This window comes from Salvelinus namaycush, chromosome 4 (assembly GCF_016432855.1).
Source record: "Salvelinus namaycush isolate Seneca chromosome 4, SaNama_1.0, whole genome shotgun sequence".
Lineage (NCBI taxonomy): Eukaryota > Metazoa > Chordata > Actinopteri > Salmoniformes > Salmonidae > Salvelinus > Salvelinus namaycush.
This window is the reverse complement of record NC_052310.1, coordinates 25,864,608-25,890,822: the sequence shown is the minus strand read 5'-3', so window position 1 is coordinate 25,890,822 and position 26,215 is coordinate 25,864,608. Positions and strand designations below refer to the sequence as shown.

The following is a 26,215-nucleotide window of genomic DNA, read 5'->3' as shown; positions in this document are numbered from 1 at the left end:
AGGATGCATGCTCAGCCCCCTCTTGTACTCCCTGTTCACCTATGAATGCGTGGCCACGCACGCCTCTAACTCAATCATCAAGTTTGCAGATGACAACAGTAGTAGGCCTGATTACCAACAATGATGAGACAGCCTACAGGGAGGTGGTGAGGGCCCTGGGAGTCTGGTGCCAGGAAAATAACCTCGCCCAAAGTCAACAAAACTAAAGAGCTCATCGTGGACTTCAGGAAACAGCAGAGAGATCATCCCCCCCCCCCCCCCCCCCCCCCCATCCACAGACGGGACCCCAGTGGAGAAGGTGGAAAGCTTCAAGTTCCTCGCCGTACACATCACTGACAAACTGAAATGGTCCACCCACACAGACAGTGTGGTGAAGAAACCCTCAAACTTTTACAGATGCACAATTGAATACATCCTGTTGGCTGTATCACTGCCTGGTACAGCAACTGCACCGCCCGCAACCACAGGGCTCTCCAGAGGGTGGTGCGGTCTGTTCAACGCATCACCGGGGGTAAGCTACCTGTTTCTGTATGATAAGTTGGATTAAGGAATAAAGACAGACACCAATGTTAAGTTCAATAGCCTTGTTAAGCATTGTACAAATCCCTACGCCTGGAGTCTGGGGAACAGTCCAACTAGTCGATTACCTATCAACTAGACTCCGTAACATCATCCTTTTCAATAGAAAGTGCAAACATAACGGCATAACATTGAGTTCTTAACAGTCAAGTCATAACAATTGAAAAGCATGACATTTTCTTTTTACTTCAGCTGTCATCTTCCTTTTTTAAATTTTTTAAATTTTTGAAATATTTTTTTAAATTAACAGACAACAAGTTAAGTCTCTTGCTTACAGAGTAAGCCTGTCCGGTGGCTTGCACAGCCGACCCACCCGTGAGTAAGTATTGGCTCTGACAGGGGTAGGATTAGGGCCACGAGCTGGAGAGTTTGGTGGGGTAGAAGCTTCACCTTCAGTTGGCTCATGTCTCAATTCTGCACCCCTTACCCTTAGGCCTGGACTGTGATCCAGCTCATCTAGGTGAGTGTATGGCATGTTCTGGTTTGTCTGCTCTGCTACGCGCAGATCCACCCGATTGCGACGATAGAGGGAGCCACCAACATCCACCAGGTAAGAACGTGGTGCAACTCTCTGTAGGCATGTGCCCAGCCTCCAAAGTCCTGTGTGGTCTCCCGGCAGCAGTTTCATCCTTATAGTTTCACCCACCTCCAGCTCTGGTAGGTCTCGAGCAGTCCGGTCGTAGAAGCACTTAGCGAGCTGCTTTCTGTGACGCAGTTTGTCCGTGACGCCAACCATGACGCAGGGCTCAAGTAGCTTGTTAGCTACGGGGATAGTAGTCTTCAGACGTCTGGACAGAAGGCGTTGTGCTGGGCTGCTGTCCATGTTTTCGGTGGGTGTGTTCCTCCACTGTAAGATCGCTTTCCATGGGTCGTTGCTGTCGCGCAAGGCCCTGCTTAACAGGTTTTTTGCAATCTTGACAGCTGATTCTGCCTTGCCATTTGCTTTTGGGTGTCTTGGAGAGGAGGTCACGTGGTCAAACTCCCATTCTGAGGCGAAACGCTTGAACTGTGCAGTGAATTGTGGGCCATTGTCCGTGATTACCTTGTCAGGCTGACCTTGCCTTGCAAACTGCGCCTTGCAGCGCTTTATGACCGTCTCTGCAGACAAGTCAGGGAGCAGTTCAATTTCCCAAAAGTCAGAGTAATGATCAACGAGGAGAAGATAGTCCTTTTGTCTGTGGCTGAATAAGTCCATGCTGATGATTTGCCAGGCCCTTGTGGGCAGTTCGTGTGACATCATGGTTTCCTTTTGCTGTTCATGAGCGTACTCGTTGCATGTGGTACAGTTGCTGACAAAGTCTTTAATTTCTGCTTGCATGTTTGGCCAGTATAATGTTTCACGAGCCTGACGGTAGCATGCGTCACCTCCAACGTGACTGGAGTGTATGCGGGTAAGCATCTCTGGACGTAGTGATTTGGGAATAATGACCTTCTGACCTCTGAACAAGACGCCATTTTGCACACTGATCTCATCTCGAAAGGTCCAGTATTCTCTCACTGTGAAAGGTGTCTCCTCTTTCAGATATGGCCAACCTGCGAGAGCCATGGACTTCAGTGACTGTAGGTGTTCGTCCTTGTCAGTATGTTGCCTGATCTGGGCTAGGCGGTGATCTGTCACGTTTAAGTAGTCTGCCTGATTGATCTGTTGAACATCTTGTTGTTCCTGCTGTAGCGAACAGATGGCCTGCCGCTGATAGGCAGTGCCTCTACCTGTACATTGTGCTGTTGCCCTGCTCAGTGTGTCGCTGATGTACATCTCAGGTCCTGGCTTGTAAATGACCTTCAGGCTGTAGTTTTGCAGAGTCAGGAGCATACTTTGAAGCCTCTTGGGCGCGTTGAGGAGAGGTTTACTGAATATGGCAATGAGTGGTTTGTGGTCAGTTTCAGCGGTGACCAGCTCTCGACCATATAAGTAGTGATGGAATCGCTGGCAGGAGAAGACGATGCTGAGGCACTCTTTCTCAATTTGTGCATAGTTTTGTTCGGTGGGGGTGAGCGCTCTCGAGGCAAACGCAACGGGCTGGCCTTCCTGCATAAGGCAGCATCCAAGTCCCCTTTGGCTAGAGTCGCTCTGGATTGTGACTGGCTTCGTGACGTCGTAGTAGCGCAACACTGGCATGGATGAAGCCAGAGATTTCATCTCCTGCACTGCGGCCTCGTGCTTGGGTAGCCAGTGCCATGGTGTGTCTTTGTCCAGCAACCGGCGCAGAGGCTCACAGACTGCTGATAGGTGTGGCATGAACTTTGCAAGATAGTTTGCAAAGCCGATGAGACGCTGTACTCCTTTTGCATCAGACGGGTTTGGCATGTCGAGGATCGCTTGGACCTTGTCTGGGTCCGGCTTCAGGCCTTTTGCCGAGAGAATGTGGCCATGGAAGTGGACGTCTTTCACCTTGAACTGCAGCTTCTTCAGGCCAAGACGAAGCTTAACTGATCGGCAGCGCTCCATCAGTGCCAGGAGCTTCACATCGTGGTCGCGTTCTGCTTCTTCGTCTGTTTCACCACAGCCTACGATCAGGATATCATCGGCGATGGGTTCAATGCCCTTGAGCCCAGCCAGTAACTCGTGCTGCTTGCGTTGGTATACCTCAGGCGCCACTGAGACACCAAACGGGAGCTTGAGCCAGCGTTTCCGACCCCAGGGGGTCCAGAAGGTAGTCATGAAGCTGCTTTCTTCGTCCAGCTTGCATTGAAGGAATGCATCTCGGGCATCCACCAAGGTGAAAATCCTGGCCTTGGGAAGCTTATAGAGGACATCCTCTAGTGTCGGCATGATGTAGTGGGATCGTTTCAGTGCTTGGTTCAGATGCTTTGGGTCGATGCAGACCCTCAGCTTCTCTGGTTTTTTCACTATGACCATATTGCTGATCCAGTCAGTTGGTTCAGTCACAGATGTCATGTGGCCATCGGCCTCATACTTGTCCAGCTGGGCCTTCACAGCCACTTTCATTGCAATGGGCACATTGCGAGGAGCACACTGGACTGGAGTAATGCTCTCATCCACTTCAAAGTGTACCTCCCCAGGCACTGATTCAACGGGCATGTTGAATACATCGTCATATCTGCTGAGTAGTTGTTCTTTGGACAGGGGTCCATGCTGGACATGATCCACAATGTGCAGGTCATTTGGTACAGTGAACTGCATCAGTCCCAGGCGTTCGCATGTAGAGCCTGAGAGGAGAGGATTTTGACTGGTTTTCACAATCTCAAACTCCAGCTTGTGTTTGCGTCCCCGAATAACACATTCGGTCTCAAAGGTGCCCATAGAGCTCATTAGTTCTCCTGAGTACAGCTTTAGTCTAGTATCGCTGGGAAATAGATGTGTGTCAGGTGCCAGATTGATTTTGTCTTTGTAGCTCATTACGTTGCATGTAGCACCCGAATCCAGTTGACATTGTTGTTGCTTGTTGTGTAATCGTAGTGTCACAAACCATTTCTTCCCTCTTGAGTGTACAGCCCCAATGGATTCATGCATGTAAATGTCACTTTCACTGTTCAGCTCTGAACATTGAGTAACATCATCAACACAGTGAATCTTGCCCTCACTCACCCTTCTTTTGCTTTTGAGACACACTTTTGCAAAGTGATTATTAGTTCCACAAGCTCTGCATGGTTTTCCATAGGCCGGGCAGTGCTCTTTGCCACGTGTGTGTGTATTCCCACAGTATTTACATGCTACGGGGCTCTCTGTGTTCACCGTTCGTGGTGAATTACTCTGCCTCGATTGGTTTTGTCTGAATGTCTGCCTAGCAACAGCGTGAACAGTATCAACGTCGGAGCGTGGGGTTTCCGTTTCCATTGCTCTCATTCTCATGTCAGTGACTTCAGCAGTGCGGCACATTTCGATGGCAGTTACTAATGTTAAGCCTCTCTCTCTCAGTAGACGCCGGCGCGTATTCTCATTTGCAATTCCCAGTACTATTTTGTCACGAATCAGTTCATCTTTCAATCCCCCGTATTCACAAGTGGCGGATTTCTCTCTCAAACAGGTTACAAAGTTGTGTACTGACTCACCCTCTTCCTGTTTGCAGCTTCCGAAAACGAACCGCTCGTAAATTACGTTTCTGGCGGGTTTGAAGTAATTCTCCAATGCATCCAATATAGCCTTTGCATCACACTGTTGTCGTGCCGTGAGGGTGAGATTGTGCCGGTAGATATGCCTGCATTCGCTGCCCATTAAACTCCTCAGAGTTGCCGCTTGTACCTCGTTGGGTTTCTCATGTAGACCGGTCGCCAGCGCATAGTCCTCGAATTCATCCCTGAAGTTGTCCCAATTAGTATTCCAGTCCCCTGTGAGAACCATGTGATTTGGTGGCGGAATGTTCGCTGCCATAGCAATGGAATAGGAGATTTCTTTGCCTTCAGTCATGGAGGTAGGTAGTGATGCTAGCTAGCCAGCTAACAACGAGTTGATCAGTGTTGTGAGTAGGAAACGGCTTGTGTTCGCATATGGAACGTAACTGCGCCTATACTGTACTTAGCTACAAAAATAACAAACGTGTGTTTTCCGAGCCACTTCTGATACCATGTTTCTGTATGATAAGTTGGATTAAGGAATAAAGACAGACACCAATGTTAAGTTCAATAGCCTTGTTAAGCATTGTACAAATCCCTACGCCTGGAGTCTGGGGAACAGTCCAACTAGTCGATTACCTATCAACTAGACTCCGTAACACTACCTGCCCTCCAGGACAGCTACAGCACTCGATGTCACAGGAAGGTCAAAAAGATCAAGGACTACAACCACCCGAGCCACTGCCTGTTCACCTCGTTATCATCCAGAAGGCGAGCTCAGTACAGGTGCATCAAAGCTGGGACCGAGAGACTGAAAAACCAGCTATCTCAAGGCCATCAGACTGTTAAATAGCCATCACTAGCACATTAGAGGCTGCTGCCCTATATACATAGACTTGAAATCACTGTCCAGTTAAATAATAGAACACTAGTCACTTTAATGTATACATATTTTGCATTACTCACCTCATATGTGTATATACTGTATTCTATCCTATTCTACTGTATCTTAGTCTATGCTGATCTGATGTTGCTCGTCCAAATATTTATTTAGTCTTAATTCCATTCCTTTACTTTAGATTGTTTATATTGTTAGATATTACTGCACTGTTGGAGCTAGAAACGAGCATTTCGCTACACCCACAATAACATCTGCTAAACACGTATGTGACAAATACATTTGATTTGAAGTGGCTATTGGAGGGTCTAATTAGCCCCTGCACCCACTAATTTTCACTCCCTCTGCTTTGGGACATTTGCATATGTCGGAGGAGCGGGTGAATGCGCAAATGGAAGGACAAGGGGAAGGGAGTGACATGGAATTCAGCCTTTCCATAAACAACCTCAACCCCCTCCCCTAGGCACTTAATCTTAAAGGGGAAGTTCAGTGTTTTCCAACTTAATGTTAGATGGTTTTTCACCCTGAAAGTATTTTATGAGCCATGAGAATCGTATTCATGGTTCGGTTTTCTCTGAACAGCCATTAAAATCTTCAGCTAACCCTAGCCGACGCTAGCAAAAAATCTATGAAAGTGATGGGGGCATTCAGTACTTGTATAAACATTGCCAAAACAACTGTAATCAACTCATTATTTGGTTTGATGTTACATGATTTTACCTTTTTCGTACAGTTCCGCATGCCATGTCCCCATCAATTTCAGATTTTTTGTCTAGTGGTGGCTAAAGTTAGCAGGACTTTAACGGCTGTTTATTCTCATCCACCTACTCCGATCTCAGTACATAGGGGATAGGGGCTGTTAAAGGGCAGGGCCTGGAAAGACATGTTTTGCTACTATCTTGCAATCCGTATATGAGTGGAAGCAGTCTGTAGGATCCCAGGTTTGGGGAACTAGGGACAGGGGTCTCAGGTCACAGAAAGCACAGGATCTGAGAGATGTTTCTGGATCTCCGCCTGCCCTGAGGCGTCCAGTTTCCCGGGCAATGAGGGGAAGCGGAGGCTGCCACTTAGTCTGGACGTTTCCATGAGAGACAGTGACCGCTTGACCGTCGGCTGGGAGGAGAGTGACACAGTCGGCTCCATCTCCGGGGTGACGGACATGGTGTCGTCGGACTCAACAGTCAGATGGATACCGCTGGACAGCGACTCCTGGGATTTCAGGGGCAACTTGAGGTCAGGCTGGGCAGAGCTCTACAACAAAACAATCAAGGGTGAGTATTCAGTCACAGGTTGGAGGTTTAACTACAGTAACACAGCTTCTGTGAATGTTTCAGGTGCTTTTTCCTACCTGCGTGGATGCTTGGTTGTCCATCTGTATGGGTGGGATCTGGTACATGGTGTGCAACACTGGCGCACCCATCCCATATAGGCCAGGTGAGTCTATGGCTGACACAGTGCTGTAAGCGGGCGGTACCGGCGTCATCTGCCTTTGGAGCAGCTGCAGGATGACGTTGATATCGGCAGTCATTTGAATCTCCAGTCTGGTAATGGAGGGATAAAGGGGGCAGAAAGAGGGAAGGAAAAGGAGGATTACGTAGTAGTCATGTATTCACTGTTGCCATTAAAGACCTTGCAGATAACTAAGTGGAATGTCTCTCTGGTCAAAGTTAGTCTAACTCCATAAGCTCCAGTTTGTTAATGTGTGGAGTGGGGGTACAGGAACTGCTTTTGTTTGAATTAGAGATGGTCCCTTTTAAGGTAAAGTGTAAATGAAAACAATTTACTGAGTTACAGTGCATAAGGAAATCAGTCGGATTTCATATGACTGAGAATACAGATATGCATCTGTTGGTCACATACCTTAATAAAAAAGGTAGGGGTGTGGATCAGAGAAACAAGTCAGTATCTGGTATGACCACCATTTTGTCTCCTATAGCGCTACATCTCCTTTGCATAAAGTTGACTGTGTTGACTGTGGGCCTGTGGAATGTTGTCCCACTTCTCTTCAATGGCTCTGCGAAGTTGCAAGATATTGGCAGGAACTGGAACACGCTGTTGTACACATTGAACCAGAACATCCCAAACGTGCTCAATGGGTGACATGTCTGGTGCGTATACAGGCCATGGAAGAACTGGGACATTTTCAGGTTCCAGGAATTGTATACAGATCCTTGCAACGTCGGCTGTGCATTTATCATGCTGAAACAGGAGGTGATGGTGGCGGATAAATGGCACAACAATGGGCCTCAGGATATCGTCATGGTATCTTTGTGCATTCAAATTGCCATCGATAAAATGCAATTATGTTCATTGTCTGTAGCTTATGCCTGCCCATACCATAACCCCACCGCCACCATGTGTCACTGTTCACAACGTTGAAAACAGCAAATCGCTCACCCACACAAGGCCATTCATCTGTGCCATGTGCCCGGTACAGGTGAAACTGGGATTCATTCGTGAAGAGTATACTTCTCCAGCGTGACAGTGGCCATCCAAGGTGAGCATTTGCCCACTGAAGTCGGTTACGATGCCGAACTGCAGTCAGGTCAAGACCCTGGTGAGGACGACCACGCAAATGAGCTTCCCTGAGACAGTTTCTTCGGTTGTGCAAAACCCACAGTTTCATCAGCTGTCCGGGTGGCTGGTCTGAGACGATCCTGTAGGTGAAGAAGCAGGATGTGGAGGACCTGGGCTGGCGTGGTTACACGTGGTCTGCGGTTGTGAGGCCGGTTGGACGTACTGCCAAATTCTCTAAAAGACATTGGAGGTGGCTTATGGTAGAGAAATTAACATTCAATTCTCTGGCAACAGCTCTGGTGGACATTACTGCAGTCAGCATGTCAATTGCATGCTCCCTCAACTTGAGACGTGTGGCATTGTGTTGTGGCTTTTATTGTCCCCAGCACAAGGCGCAACTGTGTAATGATCATGCTGTTTAACCAGTTTCTTGATATGCCACACCTGTCAGGTGGATGGATTATCTTGGCAAAGGAGAAATTCTCACTAACAGGGATGTAAACAAATTAGTGCACAAAATGTGAGCTAAATAAGCTTTTTGTGCATATGGAACATTTCTGGGATCTTTCATTTCAGCTCAGGAAACATTTTATTTCAGATCGTATCAGCCAGCGTTGCACCCTAGGTAAGTTGAAAATAAGCTAAAATGTGCAGGCTCAGCTGTTTGTCTGGCTCAACTGTTGAAAATCGTTTTGTAATAGTAAGCGTGTTGTTCCTCGCACCTGTTGAGCTGTGACTGTAATAGTTCCAGTCGGGACTCCAGCTCACTGGGCCTCTCCTCTGTGAACGGGGGCGGGTGGTATGAGGTCCGAACCGAAGAGGAGCGCCACTGCCTGTTGGAGTACTGGACCGACTGCCTCTCTGGCCAGTATTGAACATACCCAGACATGTTCGGTGAGAGGTTAGAGGTGGCTGGAAACATTTACAGAGTGAAAATAACAGAACATTATTGTTGATCAACTGATGTCTTTTTGATTCTTTTGGGATTCGAATCAACAACCAACCCTCCGGTCCAGTAATGCTACATAACATACAATTGAAATGGAGGTACCATACTGCTCATACTGTACCTGGTTGAGCCCTGTCCATGGGGGCCTCTCTGCCCACTGTGGCGCCACTAGGGGGCTTCAGCCGCACCACTGAGGGGGAGTATTCCAGCCAATCGTCGTCCGGAGGGTACAGCTCCACCTTGCCCCCTTGGGTTAGGGGCTTGTTTAGGTCCTCGCTGGACTGGGAGCAAGGCGACTCACAGCTGCAGCCCTCCTCCCAGGGGGGCTGTGGGACCGAATGGCGTTGGCGGTAGGGGTACGGGTCGTCCTGGTCCATGCCGTCTGTCCAAAGTAGAATGTAAAAAATAAGACCATACAGCTAGCTCGCTTGATACATACAGTCCCTGATTCAACTAATCAACTTAACTTACCAGGACCGTTGCGACAGTCCAGGGAGTGTCCCCTGTGTCGTGGCTTACTACGACTGTATCCACAATCATCACCAGAATCATCAGCCAACAGTATTGGTGGGACCTGGTCAGCCTGACATACCAGACATACAGAAATGGCAAGACACAAACTGAACACATCCCAATACACTGATACAGTGCCAACAATCCCATTTCATTGGACACAGTGAACCAAAAGGATCTTGTTCATCAATACCATAAATATCCCAAATAAAATGTGTCCATTTTCTCAGTTTAGCCACGTGTGTGTGTATGTGTGTGTGTGTGTGTGTGTGTGTGTGTGTGTGTGTGTGTGTGTGTGTGTGTGTGTGTGTGTGTGTGTGTGTGTGTGTGTGTGTGTGTGTGTGTGTGTGTGTGTGTGTGTGTGTGTGTGTGTGTGTGTGTGTGTGTGTGTTTTTTTCTTACGTCTCTTAGGTCAAAGGTGAACTCCAAGTTTGCCCAAAAGTTGTCGGCAAAGCCTGGATAAATGTCTAGAACTTCGAGAAGGTCATCCCTCTGAATCCGGTGCAGGTCACAGTAAGTGATGGCGCGCACGTCAGAGTTGGACTTGCCTGGCTCTGCATACATGTGGATAGGCTCCCCAAAGATGTCATTCTTCCCTACAGGATAGAGGGAGGAAGGGGGACAGTGAGAGTACATTAAGGGGGATGGCATCACTGTTATTTTAAAGAATGCTGAACTATAGGATGTAGTTACTGTATATGATTCACATCTGTTTAAGAGGATACTGTATTTAGCTGTGGTCTGGCTGGTCTAGTGGCAATGCCGCAGCCTCCAGCACACGTCTACAGTGTCGGCATAGGTTCGAGTCTGGCCTACATCCCTTTGACAACTTCACTATCCTTCCCCCACTGTCATTCTATATCTGTTCAATAAAATCTGAAAATACCTTAAATAGAATATGTAGCCTCTTTCTGCTGTTAACCATAGACATGAGAAGGGGAATGATCTTCAGAAACTACATTTACATTTCTAAAATAGTTTGAAAGACATCAATGACTAACATATAGCTAAAGCCAATGCAGCAGATCTGACACATGTATTTATTTAACTAGGCAAATCAGTTAAGGACAAATTCTTATTTACAATGACGGCCTACCAAAAGGCAAAAGGCCTCCTGTGGGGACGGGGGCTGGAATTTAAAAATAATAATATAGGACAAAACACACATCACTACGAGAACACAACACTACATATAGACAACAACATGGCAGAAACACGACAACAACACAGCATGGTAGCAGCACACAACATGGTACAAACATTATTGGGCACAGACAACAGCACAAAGGGCAAGAAGGTAGAGACAACAATATCACGCCAAGCAGCCACATCTGTCAGTAAGTGTCCATGATTGAGTCTTTGAAAGAAGAGATTGAGATAAAACTGTCCAGTTTGAGTGTTTGTTGCAGCTCGTTCCAGTCGCCAGCTGCAGCGGCTGAACAATAGATTTCATAGCCTTCCTTACCCAGTATGGCCACCACGACATCATCATGGGTGACCTGGATGGTACCGCGAGTGACAAAGAAGAGAGAGTTGAGGATGTCGCCTGAGTGGATGAGTGTATCCCCTGGTGGGGCATGTACAGTCTTGAAGCACATTGCCAGAGCCCGCAGACAGGCCTTGCTGCCCCCCCGGAACGCCTTGCAGTTTTGCAGCAGACTGCGGTTCAGGTGCAGACATATATCAGCCTGCAAGCACTCTGGAAAACCCTTCAGCACCTTGGGAGGAAGATGGAAAGTCAACATAAATGTCAAAATCAGTAATTTTGCAATAGGGCATTCTCAATGTAAACTGAGTTTTCAGCACTGCAGTTTATTACGCTGGATGCCTTGGGGATTTGAATAGATTTGTTGACCAGAAGATAGTCTACAGGTATAATGCTTTATAACATGTTATAAGCACATAGCCTTTATAATTTCTTAAGGCTTATAATATGTTATTTCTCAATGTACTACACCTTAACTGACTGAAAATGGCTGGTATTTAGTCAGGATCATGATGGCAGGATTATAAGACATAAGGAGGTCATACATGCTCATGACAAGTCTTACAATGCATTATAACTGCATCATAATGCATTATACCTGCAGGTTTTACGTAAAGTGTTACCGAAGAAAGTGTTTCTTACGAGTTTGGTGGCCGGTTTTCTACTCACTGCATTCATGTCAATGCCATTGGTGTAGGACCAGGCGTGCTGGAAGTACTCCTCCAGGCGGTTGCGAAGCCCGCTGGGGATCTGGTGGAAGCGGATAAACTCCTTGACCCTCAGCATCTGGGTGTGGTAGCGCGTCGTCCCTGAGTATAGGCGCTGGATGATTGCCGACACGTTTCCAAAGATGCTGGCGTACATGAGAGCTGGAGGATGAGGAGGAGCCAATGGGGCTTATAAAGGCTTATGTCAACAATTGCACGTTGATAATGCAGTATAAGTGACATAATAAAAATATCTTGCAGTTGTTGACATAAGTATTTATGAAATGTACTACTTTTGAATGCAGTGTGTATGGATTGTGAATGTGGTCTGAGTAAATCGAACATTTAGGGACTTACAGCCAATAACCATAACACAGATGGAGAAGAGCTTCTCTGAATTGGTGTTGGGGGAGACGTTCCCAAAGCCCACACTGGTCAAGCTGCTGAAGGTAAAGTAGAGTGCAGTGATGTAATAGTCCTTAGCGGACGGACCCGAGCCAGGTTCACTTGCGTTGTACGCCTTGCCCAGCTGCTCAGCCAGGTTGTCCAGCCAACCCGTCTCAGTGTAGGGCCTCTCCACGTAGCCAACAGCGTACCAGATACAGGCCAGCCAATGGGCGATGAGCACAAAGGTGCACATGAGCAGAAAGAGGACAGCGGCCCCGTACTCCGAGTAGCGGTCGAGCTTCCGCGCCACACGAACCAACCGAAGCAGCCGCGCTGTTTTCAGCAGGCCAATCAAGGTGGCCATCTTTAGTAGGTGGCCATTTATTGAGAATAGTAGCGAGAAGATGGGAAAAGAGATGCAGAATGAATTGATGGGAAAATGGCTACAGGTTACTAGCAAATGTTGTTGTAAATAAGTAACACAGGAAATGTTCATGCTTGGTGTCCCTAGTGGGATCTGAAACCTGCTCTCCCATGGGAGAAACCAGCATCTTGACCATTAGATCAAAAGGGAATTCTTTCTTGGACTGATGGCAACTTACTTTTTTTTATTGCAGACATGGTTACCTCATCACGAGACCATGAGCCCAACTCATGTCCGCTAAATAAGCTTAAACCTTTATATTGTCTTATAAGGGTTATAATATTTTATGCCTATCTGGTTGGTATTTACTCAGGATCATTGAGAGATTAACCCACTTTTGATGTCTTATTAAAGGCGTAAATGCTTTATAATGCATTATACCTGTTGGCTTCAAGGAAAGTGTTAGCCCACCAAAAAGGTTGGTTGCATTATTCTCACCTCGTCAGACCCTGAGCGGAAGATAAGCAGGTCGAAGGGTAGGGCGGCCACCAGGTCGATGGCAAACCACCCCTTGAGGTAATGCACAGCGATCTTCCACGGCTGGGTCACCACCTCGTCGTTGGGGTTGACGAACGTTGTGCGAAAGTTGATCCCGATATCCACGATGAACAGCACATCCACCATGAGGTCCACCACGTTTAGTGGATTGCAGGTATAGCCGCAACGCCGCCGCAGCGAGTCCCCACGCTCATCCAATAGGAAGGCGGCCGAGTAGGGGGTGAAGAGGGCTGTGTAGAGGACCAGGAGCAGGATGACCCAGTCCCATGCCGCTTTGACGGGGCTGTAGTGCAGCATGGTCCATGCGTGGGTGACCGGGGCCTCGATTTTGTACTCCGGCAGGACGTCAGCACCCAGAGACAGAACCTAACAGAGATCCAAATTATATTTCAGTGTTTCATTAGCATAGAGTGAGGGCCAGAGGCATTCAGCAAGTGCTCGCACACCAATTACTAATCAATACTTATTACTTTGATTTGAAGGCAAGTAGTGCAACCTGCTGTAGCCTATTGATTGTGTATATGTTCATGTATTGCTTTTCTCAGTAAACAGATATGGTGCCTTGAGAAAGTATTCACACCCCTTGACCTTTTCCACGTTTTGTGTTACATCCTGAATTTAAAATGGATTAAATTGAGATTTTTTTTGTCACTGGCCTACACACAATACCCCATAATGTCAAAGTGGAATTTTTACAAATTAAAAACAACTGTTTTTAGTCAATAAGTATTCAACCCCTTTGTTATGGCAAGGACTCACTTTGTGTGCAATAAGTGTTTAACACGATTTGTTTAATGACTAACCCCATCTCTGTACCCCCATAAACCAGGTCCCTCGGTCGAGCAGTGAATTTCAACCACAAAGACCAGGACAGTTTTCCAATATCTTGCAAAGAAGGGCACCTATTGGTAAATGGGTAAAAAAAAAGCAGACATTGAATATCCCTTTGAGCATGGTGACAATTAATTACACTTTGGATGGTGTATCGATACACCCAGTCACTACAAAGATGCGGTTGCCAATACACCCAGTCACTAACTCAGTTCATGAAGAGGAAGGAAACTGCTCAGGAATTTCACCATGAGGCCAATGGTGAATTTAAAACCGTTAGAGTTCTCTAGGGTACGTGAGACGTTAGCGTCCCACCTCTTCAACAGCCAGTGAAACTGCTGGGCGCCAAATTCAAATACAGAAATACTCATTATAAAAATTCAGAAAACAAAACATATTTTACATAGGTTCAAAGATGAACTTCTTGTGAATCCAACCACGATGTCAGATTTAAAAAATACGGCGAAAGCATACCTTACGATTATTTGAGAACATAGCCCAGCAGACAAATCATTACAAACAGTAACCAGACAAGTAGAGGAGTTACACAAGTCAGAAATAGAGATAAAATGAATCCCTTACCTTTGATGATCTTCATATGGTTGCATTCAGCAGACATTAATTTACTCAATAAATGTTCCTTTTGTTCGGTAAAGTCTCTTTATATCCAAAAACCTCAGTTTTGTTCCCACGTTTTCTTCAGTAATCCACAGGCTCAAACGCAGTCAAAACAGGCAGACAACAAATCTAAATTGTATCCGTAAAGTTCATAGAAACATGTCAAACAATGTTTATATTCAATTCTCAGGTTGTTTTTAGCCTAAATAATCGATAATATTTCAACCGGACAATAACGTTGTCAATATAAAAGGTAAACAAGAAAGGCACTCTCTCGGTCGTGCGCATGAAAAAGCTCTGTGACACTTTAGGGTCCACTCATTCAGACTGCTCTTACTTGCTCATTTTTCAGAATACAAGCCTGAAACAATTTCTAAAGACTGTTGACATCTAGTGGAAGGCATAGGAACTGCAATGTGAGTCCTAAGTCAATGGATACTGTAATGGCATTGAATAGAAAACTACAAAACCAACAAAAAAAACGACTTCCCGAATGGATTTTTCTCAGGTTTTCGCCTGCCAAATCAGTTCTGTTATACTCACAGACACTATTCTAACAGTTTTACAAACTTTAGAGTGTTTTCTATCCAAATCTACCAGTTATATGCATATCATATCTTCTGGGCCCGAGTAGCAGGCAATTTAATTTGGGCATGCTTTTCATCCAAAATTCCGAATGCTGCCCCCTACCCTAGAGAAGTTAATGGCTGTGATATGAGAAAACTGAGGATGGATCAACAACATTGCAGTTACTCCACAATACTAACCTAATTGGAAGAATGAAAAGAAGAAAGCCTGTACAGAATAGAAATATTCAAACACATGCATCCTGTTTGCAACAAGGCACTAAAGTAACATGCTGACCAGATCGCCATCGCGACACACAGATTGAAATATCAAAACAAACTCTGAACCAACTATATTAATTTGGGAACAGGTCGAAAAGTATTAAACATTTATGACAATAGCTAGCTAGCTTTCTGTTGCTAGTTAATTTGTCCTCTACTCCGACAATTAATCCACAGATGAAAGGGTAACGTTAAACCGAGTTAGTTTCTAGTAATCTCCTACAGGCTTGTTCTTTGGACTTTATATGGTGGTTGGCAACCAACTTTAAGGTGCATTAACACAACTGACTAGAGTGTGGACCTCAGTTCAGCTTTCAATCACCCACGTGGGTATATGATCCGAAAAACTAATGAGATGGGAGAGGCAGGACTTGCAGCGCGTCACAAATAGAACCAAGTTCTATTTTAGCACCTGGCTATACAGACGCTTGTTGACGCGCATGAGCAATGGGAGGCAATGATTGAATAACATGTATGTGTAAATGTATTTTGCAGCGCATGCGACGTGAGCGGTGTGGTCAGCATGTAATACTGCCCCAAAAAATTGCTATGCAATTAACTTTGTCCTGCATACAAAATGTTATGTTTGAGGCAAACCAATACAACACATTACTGAGTATCACTCTCCATATTTTCAAGCATAATGGTGGCTGCATCATGTTATGGGTATGCTTGTATCGTGAAGGATTGGAGTTTTAAGGATAAAAAGAAACAGAATGGTGCTTAGCACAGAAAACCTGGTTGTCTGCTTTCCATCAGTAGGACAATAACCTAAAACACAAGGCCAAATCTACACTGGAGTTGCTTACCAAGAAGACCGTGAATGTTCCTGAGTGGCCAGGTTACAGTTTTGACTTAAATCTACTTCAAAATCTATGGCAAGACCTGAAAATGGTTCTCTAGCAATGATCAACAACCAATTTGACAGAGCTTGAATATTTTTTAAAATAATAAATTGCCAAATGTTGCACAATCCAAGTGTGGAAAGCTCTTACAGACTTACCCAGAAAGACACAGCTGTAAGTCAAGGGGTATACATACTTGTTAAAGGGACTGTACAAAACGTGTTACATAGAGGGTGAGATTGAAATAGGCTCATTTATACTCACATTGATGTACATTTCTGTCTATTGTATTCACTATTCAAAAACATTAAAATATATATTCAAGCACTTCCTCCACCATGTACTACATAACAAACACACACAAAAACAACAGTTCTTAAAGGACAGTTTTTTTTTTTTACTTGTTACTTGTAAAATGTTTTATTTTACCTTGAAAGTAGTATTCTGCGCAAGAAAAACAAATCTGTGGTTCGGATTTGTAAATATCTTCTGTCATTGTTTCCCTATTTTAATCCTATTGTGTTTTTGGTTAGCCATGGCTAAAGTTAGATGAAGTTGGCTGTTTAAACCAACACTGGATTACAGTTTCTCCTAGCCCACTTTCAGGGTCAAAATAAATGTAAATAAAAAAATGATATTGTCCGTTTAAAGGTCTAATGCAGCTGTTTTTTTTATCTCAATATCAAATTATTTCTGGGGAACAATTAAGTTCCTTACTGTGATTGTTTTTCAATTAAAATGGTCAAAAAGAAACAATAGCTTCTTAGCAAAGAGCAATTTCTCAAGCAAGAATTTTGCTAGGGCTGTCAGTGGGGAGGGGAAAACTAGTTTTATTTGATTTTATTTGAGTTTTGGAACGCTTTCTGATTGGTCTATTAACTAATTTACCGCCTTAACAAAGCCATCCAGACCAGCTCTTATGGACAAAGTAGTCAACTATTGTCTATCACAACCCCAGCATAGCAATAGTGTCGCTGATTAACTCCAGATCACATAGAAAAGACAACAAATAGCTAGCTGTAAGGTATTTTCTCCCTTTCACATTTATAGTTGGAGAGGAATAAGGGATCTTGCTGTCTGATAACCTTGTCTCTGATTATGTTCGTAATCAATCAGGTGTGAGATCACCTGTGTTTACAAACTGACTCTAGTCCTCAAATACTCTCTAGTCTGGTGGACGTCTGTGAACTGGCTCATTTGCATAAACTGTTGTTCAAAGCAGCATGTGGTCCTGCCTCTCATGAGTACCCCACCCCGACAAACACACAATACTGATTAGTGATGCTCGGGTTGACTCATAACCCACTGTCCCAACGGTTTAACTGCGGGCCCAGCCTGGTCTCAGACTAGACGTAACATAGTAAACATAAATCCGGCACTCAAATTAGTATGATTGATACGTTTGGTATGGTTACATAGGATAGGTGGTTACTTAATTACAAATGTACATTTCTATATCATAACACTAGATATGTTGACATCAAAGTTAAGAAACTGCTAGTTTCAACCTTTGATTCAGTGTAATATTGATTATGCCTACTCTGCTTGGTATAGTGGGCTATCAAAAAAGCTGGAAAAGAGAATTCATGTCATGCAAAAATAATGTTCAGGTATATACTGAATGTCCCCCCCTAGGACCCACATAGGGGTACAGGAGTTACAGGAGGTGGACTTGTTGCCTTTAGAGTCTAGAGTGGACCTTTAAACTTAATCATATGTTTGACATCTTAAATGATAGTGTCCCAGGTTATATGAAAAAACACATTGATATGGTCTATAACCAACACAGTTACAATACCAGAGCTAGTGTTATGTCTTGTAAAATCCCAAGAGTAAACAGTACTGCAAGGAGCATGTTTTTCTGTACAGGCATTTGTCTGTGGAATAGCATCCCCCTGGAGATCAAGCAAGTAGAAATAGATTTAAAAAGCAGGCAAAGGTTTTAATTGGGACAAGGTTGTCTAAGTAAGAGAAACTACTCCACTGCCCCTTGTGCCCCCTACTTCTGGTCAGGTGTATTTATTTGAATGATAGGTATACGAAATGAATAGATTGTTTTAATGTGAAATTAATATGGTTGATTTAAGGTTAGGGAAATGTGCAGTGAATAGTGAATAATGTATTTATTGTTGTTTGTAAAATGGTCTTGCCTTTTAATCATTATGTTATTGTTTTTACCATTGAGGACCATTTTGGAAACAAGCGTATTAATTAATACAGTTAAGTGATATCCTCTGGGTCCACATTGTTCATTTTGTTGTATATGTCTGTTACCCAAAATAAATTCAATTCGACGTCTAGAAACCCAAAGGTTGAGTTTGAATCTCATCACGGAGAACTTTAGCATTTTAGTCAATTAGCAACTTTAACTACTTACTACTTTTTAGTTACTTTGCAACTACTTAGCATGTTAGCTAACCCTAACTTTTTAGCTAACCCAAGCCTTAACCCTTTAATCTAATTGCTAAACTTAACCTTAACCACATAAGATTTCAGTCGGGCTTAGATGCATATTTTATCAGAAACATTTCATTTTCACGGCTTACTGTTTCATATTTTTTTGTTTGTTATTTATTGCATTTTCTCCCTGGTCCCTAAATGTCTTTGCTCCATGAAAGAAGCAGAGATGATAGAAAAAACTTTACGACGTTAACTAAATTGAAGCATTCATTCTATCATTTATGACATTATTCTGGTAAGCAAGGGTTTATTAATCTTCTACACTCTACAAATTAGGGGTTCAACAAATGTTCTTCTAAGATCCTCAATGTTCTAGTCACTGAAAATAGCCCCTAAAAGGTTCTTCCAAGAACACCATAGGAGGTGGGATTCATTGAGGAACCGCCTTAGTTGGTGGGGAGTCTTGTAGGACCCTAACTGCTCAACTGAACTTTTGGATTTGAATTTGAGAGGACAGCAGGTGCAGGCACTTAACTTAAATTGAGATATTAACATTTTTCAGTTAAGTGAATGCACCGGCTGTCCTTTCAAATTCAAATCCAAAGTTTCAGTTGGGCAGTTAGTTGGTGGGGGTTCTTACAGGACCCTAAGGCGCAACACAATTCAACAGATGCATTTGGCATGCTGACTGCAGGAATGCCCACCAGAGCTGTTGCCAGAGAATTGAATGTCGTTTTAGAGAATTTGGCAGTACGTCCAACCGGCCTCACATCTGCAGACCATGTGTAACCATGCCAGGCCATGACCTCCACATCCGAAATCTTCACCTGCGGGATCATCTGAGTTCAGCCACCTGGACAGCTGATGAAACTGAGGAGTATTTCTGTCTGTAATAAAGCCTGTTTGTGGGGGAAAACTCATTCTGATAGGCTGGGCCTTGCTCCGCAGTGGGTGGGCCTATGTCCTCCCAGGCCCACCCATGGCTGCACAGTCATGTGAAATCTATATATTAGGGCCTAATACGTTTATTTTAATTGACTGATTTCCTTATATATACTGTAACTAAGTGAAATTGTTCCATGTTGCGTTTACACAGTTGAAGTTGGAAGTTTACATACACTTAGGTTGGAGTCATTAAAACTCGTTTTTCAACCACTCCACAAATTTCTTGTTAACAAACTATAGTTTTGTCAAGTCGGTTAGGACATCTACTTTGTGCATGACACAAGTAATTTTTCCAACAATTGTTTACAGATTATTTCACTTATAATTCACTGTATCACAATTCCAGTGGGTCAGAAGTTTACATTCACTAAGTTGACTGTGTCTTTAAACAGCTTCGAAAATTCCAGAACATGATGTCATGGCTTTAGAATCTTTTGTTAGGCTAATTGACATCATTTGAGTCAATTGGAGGTGTACCTGTGGATGTATTTCAAGACCTACCTTCAAACTCAGTGCCTCTTTGCTTGACATCATGGGGAAATCAAAAGAAATCAGACAAGACCTCAGAAAATAAATTGTGGACCTCCACAAGTCTGGTTCATCCTTGGGAGCAATTTCCAAATGCCTGAAGGTACCACGTTCATCTTTACAAACAATAGTACGCAAGTATAAACACCATGGGACCACGCAGCCATCATACCACTCAGGAAGGAGACGCATTCTGTCTCCTAGAGAAGAACGTACTTTCGTGCAAAAAGTGCAAATCAATCCCAGAACAACAGCAAAGGACCTTGTGTAGATGCTGGAGGAAACAGGTACAAAAGTATCTATATCCACAGTAAAACAAGTCCTATATCGACATGACCTGAAAGGCCGCTCAGCAAAGGAGAAGCCACTGCTCCAAAACCGCCATAAAAAAAGCCAGACTACGGTTTGCAACTGCACATTTGGACAAAGATCGTACTTTTTGGAGAAATGTCCTCTGGTCTGATGAAACAAAAATATAACTGTTTGGCCATAATGACCATTATTATGTTTGGAAGAAAAATGGGGAGGCTTGCAAGCCAAAGAACACCATTCCAATCGTGAAGCACGGGGGTGGCAGCATCATGTAGTGGGGGTGCTGTGCTGCAGGAGGGACTGGTGCACTTCAAAAAATAGATGGCATCATGAGGTAGGAAATTTATGTGGATATATTGAAGCAACATCTCAAGACATCAGTCAGGAAGTTAAAGCTTGGTCGCAAATGGGTCTTCCAAATGGACAATGACCTCAAGCATACTTCCAAAGTTGTGGCAAAATGGCTTAAGGACAACAAAGTCAAGGTATTGGAGTGGCCATCACAAAGCACTGACCTCAATCCTATAGAAGATTTGTGGCCAGAACTGAAAAAGCTTGTGCTAGCAAGGAGGCCTACAAAACTGACTCAGTTACACCAGCTCTGTCAGGAGGAATGGGCCAAAATTCCCCCAACTTAATGTGGGAAGCTGGTGGAAGTCTACCTGAAGCGTTTGACCCAAGTTAAACAATTTAAAGGCAATGCTACCAAATACTAATTGAGTGTATGTGAACTTCTGACCCACTGGGAATGTGATGAAATAAATAAAAGCTGAAATAAATAATTCTCTCTATTATTATTCTGACATTTCACATTCTTAAAATAAAGTGGTGATCCTAACTGACCTAAGACAGGGAATTTTTATTAGGATTAAATGTCAGGAATTGTGAAAAACTGAGTTTCAAAGTATGCTAAGGTGTATGTAAACTTCCGACTTCAACTGTATTGATGTTCATTATATAAGCAGAAACATATCTAAATTAGGCCCAAAAATATTCTGCACCTTGTCCCAAAAAACATCTGATGACTCTGACTGTAGCCTACAGCACCATTTCTATAAGCTAAGCAGGGTTGGTCCTGGATGGGAGACCAAGTGGTGATGGCCAGTAGGAGGCACCCTTTCCCCTGGTCAAAGATATATAAATATCCCATTCCCCCAGGGCTGTGATTGGGGACGTTTCCCTATGTAGGGTGCTGTCTTTCTGTCTCTGTCTCGTTTTAGGGATGTTAAACAGGTGTCTTGACTCTCTGTGGTCACTAAAGATCCCATGATACTTACCATAAGAGTAGGGGTGTTAACCCCGGTGTCCTGGCAAAATTCCCAATCTGGCCCTCTAACCATCACGGTTACCTAATCATCCCCAGTTTACAATTGGCTCTTTCATCCCCCCTCCTCTCCCCTGTAACTATTCCCCAGGTTGTTGCTGTAAATGAGAATGTGTTCTTTGTCAACTTATCTGGTTAAAAGATGCAGAGTAGGTGAACGGATGATCTCTTCATATGTGGTTCCCACCGTGAAGCATGGAGGAGGAGTTGTGATGGTGCTTTGCTGGTGACATTGTCTGTGATTTATTTAGATTTCATGGCACACTTAACCAGCATGGCTACCACAGCATTCTGTAGCAATATGCCATCTCATCTGGTTTGCGCTTAATGGGACTATCATTTGTTTTTTAACAGGACAATGACCCAAAACACACCTCCAGGCTGTGTAAGGGCTATTTGACCAAGAATGAGATTGAGGGAGTGCTGCATCAGATTACCTGGCCTCCACAATCACCCAACCCAACCCAATTGATATGATTTGGACCACAGAGTGAAGGAAAAGCAGCCAACAAGTGCTCAGCATATGTGGGAACTCCTTCAGGACTGTTGGAAAAGCATTCCTCATGAAGCTGGTTGAGAGAATGCCAAGAGTGTGCAAAGCTGTCATCAAGGCTACTTTAAAGAATATAAAACATAAAACATATTGATTTAACACTTTTTGGGTTACTACATGATTCCATATGTGTTATTTCATAGTTATGTCTTCACTATTATTCTACAACGCAGAAAATAGTCTAGATAAATAAAAACCCTGGAATGAGTAGGTGTCTCCAAACTTTTGACTGGTACTGTATATAGGGCTCATGAAGACTAGGAATGCTCTATGAAGCCTTTAAGTTGATGTCCATTTCAATTGGATTCAATTAAATGTGCTAATCACCTTTTGACAGAAAGGTCAACAGTCATGGCCATGGGTCCCATACATACATTATAGAATGCACAGTACAAAACTACAGCCTGTTGTCCTTCACTGATATCAAACACACATTATACCATGGCACTGAACCAGGATGCTGTCCCTGGGGCTCCAGCAGGCATAGATTGGACAGTGGCAGCCAGCCATTCTCCACACCCAGGAGATATAACATCTATTCAACACCCATAGTGATTTTTCCACTAGCGGGTCAACCACATTGCCTCCCACGTGCCCTAATACTGATACCAGGCATCAATGATTTCCCTGTAGGGTGCCAAGTCAGTATGAGTCACGGGTTAGAGGACAAATCTCAATACACCAACAAAGCACCGCATTGAGCAAATAAATTCAGTGAGCGATCGGAGACAGCTCTATGCAAGTTGTGTAACTTTGATTAGAAATGTGTGTGTGGGGAGGTGGAGACCTTCCCCTAGAATGTTTTGCCTTTCTATGCTAATTTATGGCATTTCTACACTATCTAGTTTCTACATTTCTACACTATTCCCCTGTCCCTACAGTGTAAATGATGCCTACTATTATATGACATGATACGAAATATGATATGATATTACTAACTAGACGAATTGACCGCTATGTGTAACATCATATGGAGTTAAGATGTTCATGATGACAATAATTCCAAGTGCTTACCCTGTCTCACAATACCAAACTCTGATAAGCCAACTCAAATGTTGCTATCTGAGATATACAAACACAGCGAGACTGAATCCTGAGGAATACTTAAATATAATATGGTTAAATATAATATACATATACACTACCGTTCAAAAGTTTGGGTTCACTTAGCAATGTCCTTGTTTTTTCAAGAAAAGCGGGAAAAAATTGTCTATTAAAATAACATCAAATTGATCAGAAATACAGTGTAGACATTGTTAATGTTATAAATTACTTTTGTAGCTGGAAACAGCAGATTTTTTATGGAATATCTACATAGACACAGGCCCATTATCAGCAACCATTACTCCTGTGTTCCAACGGCAGGTTGTGTTAGCTAATCCAAGTTTATCATTTTAAAAGGCTAATTGATCATTAGAAAACCCTTTTGCATGTATGTTAGCACAGCTGAAAGCTGTTGTTCTGATTAAAGAAGCAATAAAACTTATTTAGACTAGTTGAGTATCTGGGTTTGTGGTATTTGTGGGTTTGATTACAGGCTCAAAATATTAAGAAACAAATACTTTCTTCAGAAACTCGTCAGTCTATTCTTGTTCTGAGAAATTAAGGCTATTCCATGCGAGAAATTGGCAAGAGAGATCTCGTACAATGCTGTGTACTACTCCCTTCACAGAACAGCGCAAACTGGCTCTAACCAGAATAGAAAGAGGAGTGGGAGGCCCCGGTGCACAACTGAGCAAGAGGACAAGTACATTAGTGTCTAGTTTGAGAAACAGATGCCTCACAACTGGTGGCGACTCTGGGATGCTGGCCTTCTAGGCAGAGTTGCAAAGAAAAAGCCTTGTCTCAGACTGGTGAATTAAAAAAAAAGATTAAGATGGGCAAAAGAACACAGACACTGGACAGAGTAACTCTGCCTAGAAGGCCAGCATCCTGGAGTCACCTCTTCACTGTTAACGTTGAGACTGGTGTTTTGTGGGTACTATTTAATGAAGCTGCCAGTTGAGGACTTGTGAAACTTGTGAGGAGTTCTTTGTTTCTGGCCATTTTGAGCCTGTAATCAAACCCACAAATGCTGATTCTCCAGATACTCAACTAGTCTAAAGAAGACCAGTTTTATTGCTTCTTTAATCAGGACAACAGTTTTCAGCTGTGCTAACATAATTGCAAAAGGGTTTTCTAATGGTCAACTAGCCTTTTAAAATGATAAACTTGGATTAGCTAACACAACGTGCCATTGGAACACAGGAGTGATGGTTGCTGATAATGGGCCTCTGTAGATATTCCATTAAAAATCAGCCGTTTCCAGCAGTAACAATGTCTACACTGTATTTCTGATTAATTTGATGTTATTTTAATGGACAAAAAATGTGCTTTTTTTCAGAAACAAGGACATTTCTAAGTGACCCCAAACTGGTAGTTGAATGGTAGTGTACAAATCCTTAACCAACAATGCAGTTTTAAGAAAATGGGGGTAGAAGCGGTTTAGACGCCTCTTGGACCTAGACTTGGCGCTCCGGTACTCCTTGCCATGCTGTAGCACAGAGAACAGTCTATGACTAGGGTGGCTGGAGTCTTTGACAATTTTTAGGGCCTTCCTCGGACACCACCTGGAATAGAGATCCTGGATGGCAGGAAGCTTGGCCCCGGTGATGTACTGGGCCGTACGCACTACCCTCTGTAGTGCCTTGTGGTCGGAGGCCGAGCAGTTGTCATACCAGACCAGGCATACCAGGTTTTCTTTTATTGGATTTTGTCTGTGCTTAGCTCTATTCCATTTATTTTTATCCCAAAAAACTCTCTAGTCCTTGCCAATTACAAGCATACCCATAACATGATGCAGCTCCCACCATGCTTGAAAATTTTAAGAGTGGTACTCAGTGATGTGTTCTGTTGGATTTGCCCCAAACATAACACTTCATATTCAGGACATGAAGTTAATTTGTTTGCAGTTTTACTTTAGTGCCTTATTGCAAACAGGATGCATGTTTTGGAGTATTCGCTACAGGCTTCCTTCTTTTCAATCTGTCATTTAGGTTAGTATTTAGGTCATGTTGTTGATCCATCCTCAGTTCTCTCTTATCACAGCCATTAATAAACTAACTTTTTTAAAGTCACCATTGTCCTCATGGTGAAATCCCTGAGCAGTTTCCTTCCTCTATGGCAGCTGAGTTAGGAAGGACACCTGTATCTTTGCAGTGGCTGGGTGCATTGATACACCATCAAAAGTGTAATTATTAACTTCACCATGCTCAAAGGGCTATTCAATGTCTGTTTCTTTTCTTTTTTACCCATCTACCAATAGGTGCCCTTCTTTGCGAGGCATTGGAAAACCTCCCTTGTCGTTGTGGTTGAATCTGTGTTTGAAATTCACTGCTCAACTGAGGGACTTTATAGATAATTGTATGTGTGGGGTACAGAGAGGAGGTAGTCATTCGAAAATCATGTTTTAAACACTACTATTGCACACAGAGAGCCCAGGCAACTTATTATGTGACTTGTAAAGCAAACGTTTACTCCTGAACTTATTTGGGCTTGCCGTATAACAAAGGGGTTGACTATTTACTGAATCAAGACATTTCAGCTTGACATTTTTTTATGAACATAATTCCACTTTGACATTATTGGGTATTGTGTGTAGGCCAGTGACACAAAATCTACATTTAATTTACATTTGACATTTTAGTCATTTAGCAGACGCTCTTATCCAGAGCGACTTACAGTTAATCAATTTGAATTCAGGCTGTAACACAAAATGTGGAAAAGGGGTGTGGATACACTGTATACATTTTTATACTATACTTATATACACACACACACACACCACCCTACCTGTGTGACCTTGTCTGTGACGTTCTGTGTGCGCTCCTTCACCTTGGCTGGGGAAAGGAGCTCCACCCTGGAGGCTGGGGGGGACAGCATGTCGGGTTTGAAGGGAGGGGGGGCCCGGTTGGCTGTTCCCCAAGTCTTCATTAGGTCCGAGTCGGACGTGGAGTTCAGCTGGCAAAGCTGGAGGTCTGATGGAGCTCCAATGTTCCCA

At 43.7% G+C, this 26,215-nt stretch overlaps 1 protein-coding gene across 1 annotated transcript; it reads right to left on the bottom strand.

Moving 5' to 3' along the window:
• Positions 1-6,457: 6,457 nt before the first annotated feature.
• LOC120045807 (potassium voltage-gated channel subfamily H member 6) lies at positions 6,458-26,148 on the bottom strand. The gene is made up of 11 exons (XM_038990741.1): positions 26,008-26,148; positions 12,913-13,338; positions 12,021-12,414; positions 11,626-11,825; positions 10,936-11,188; positions 9,873-10,066; positions 9,429-9,540; positions 9,079-9,339; positions 8,731-8,920; positions 6,840-7,032; positions 6,458-6,742 (listed from the first exon to the last, which is right to left on the bottom strand). The coding sequence occupies exons 1-11, from the start codon at positions 26,146-26,148 to the stop codon at positions 6,458-6,460; spliced, it is 2,649 nt and encodes an 882-aa protein (XP_038846669.1).
• Between the last annotated feature and the right edge of the window lie 67 nt (positions 26,149-26,215).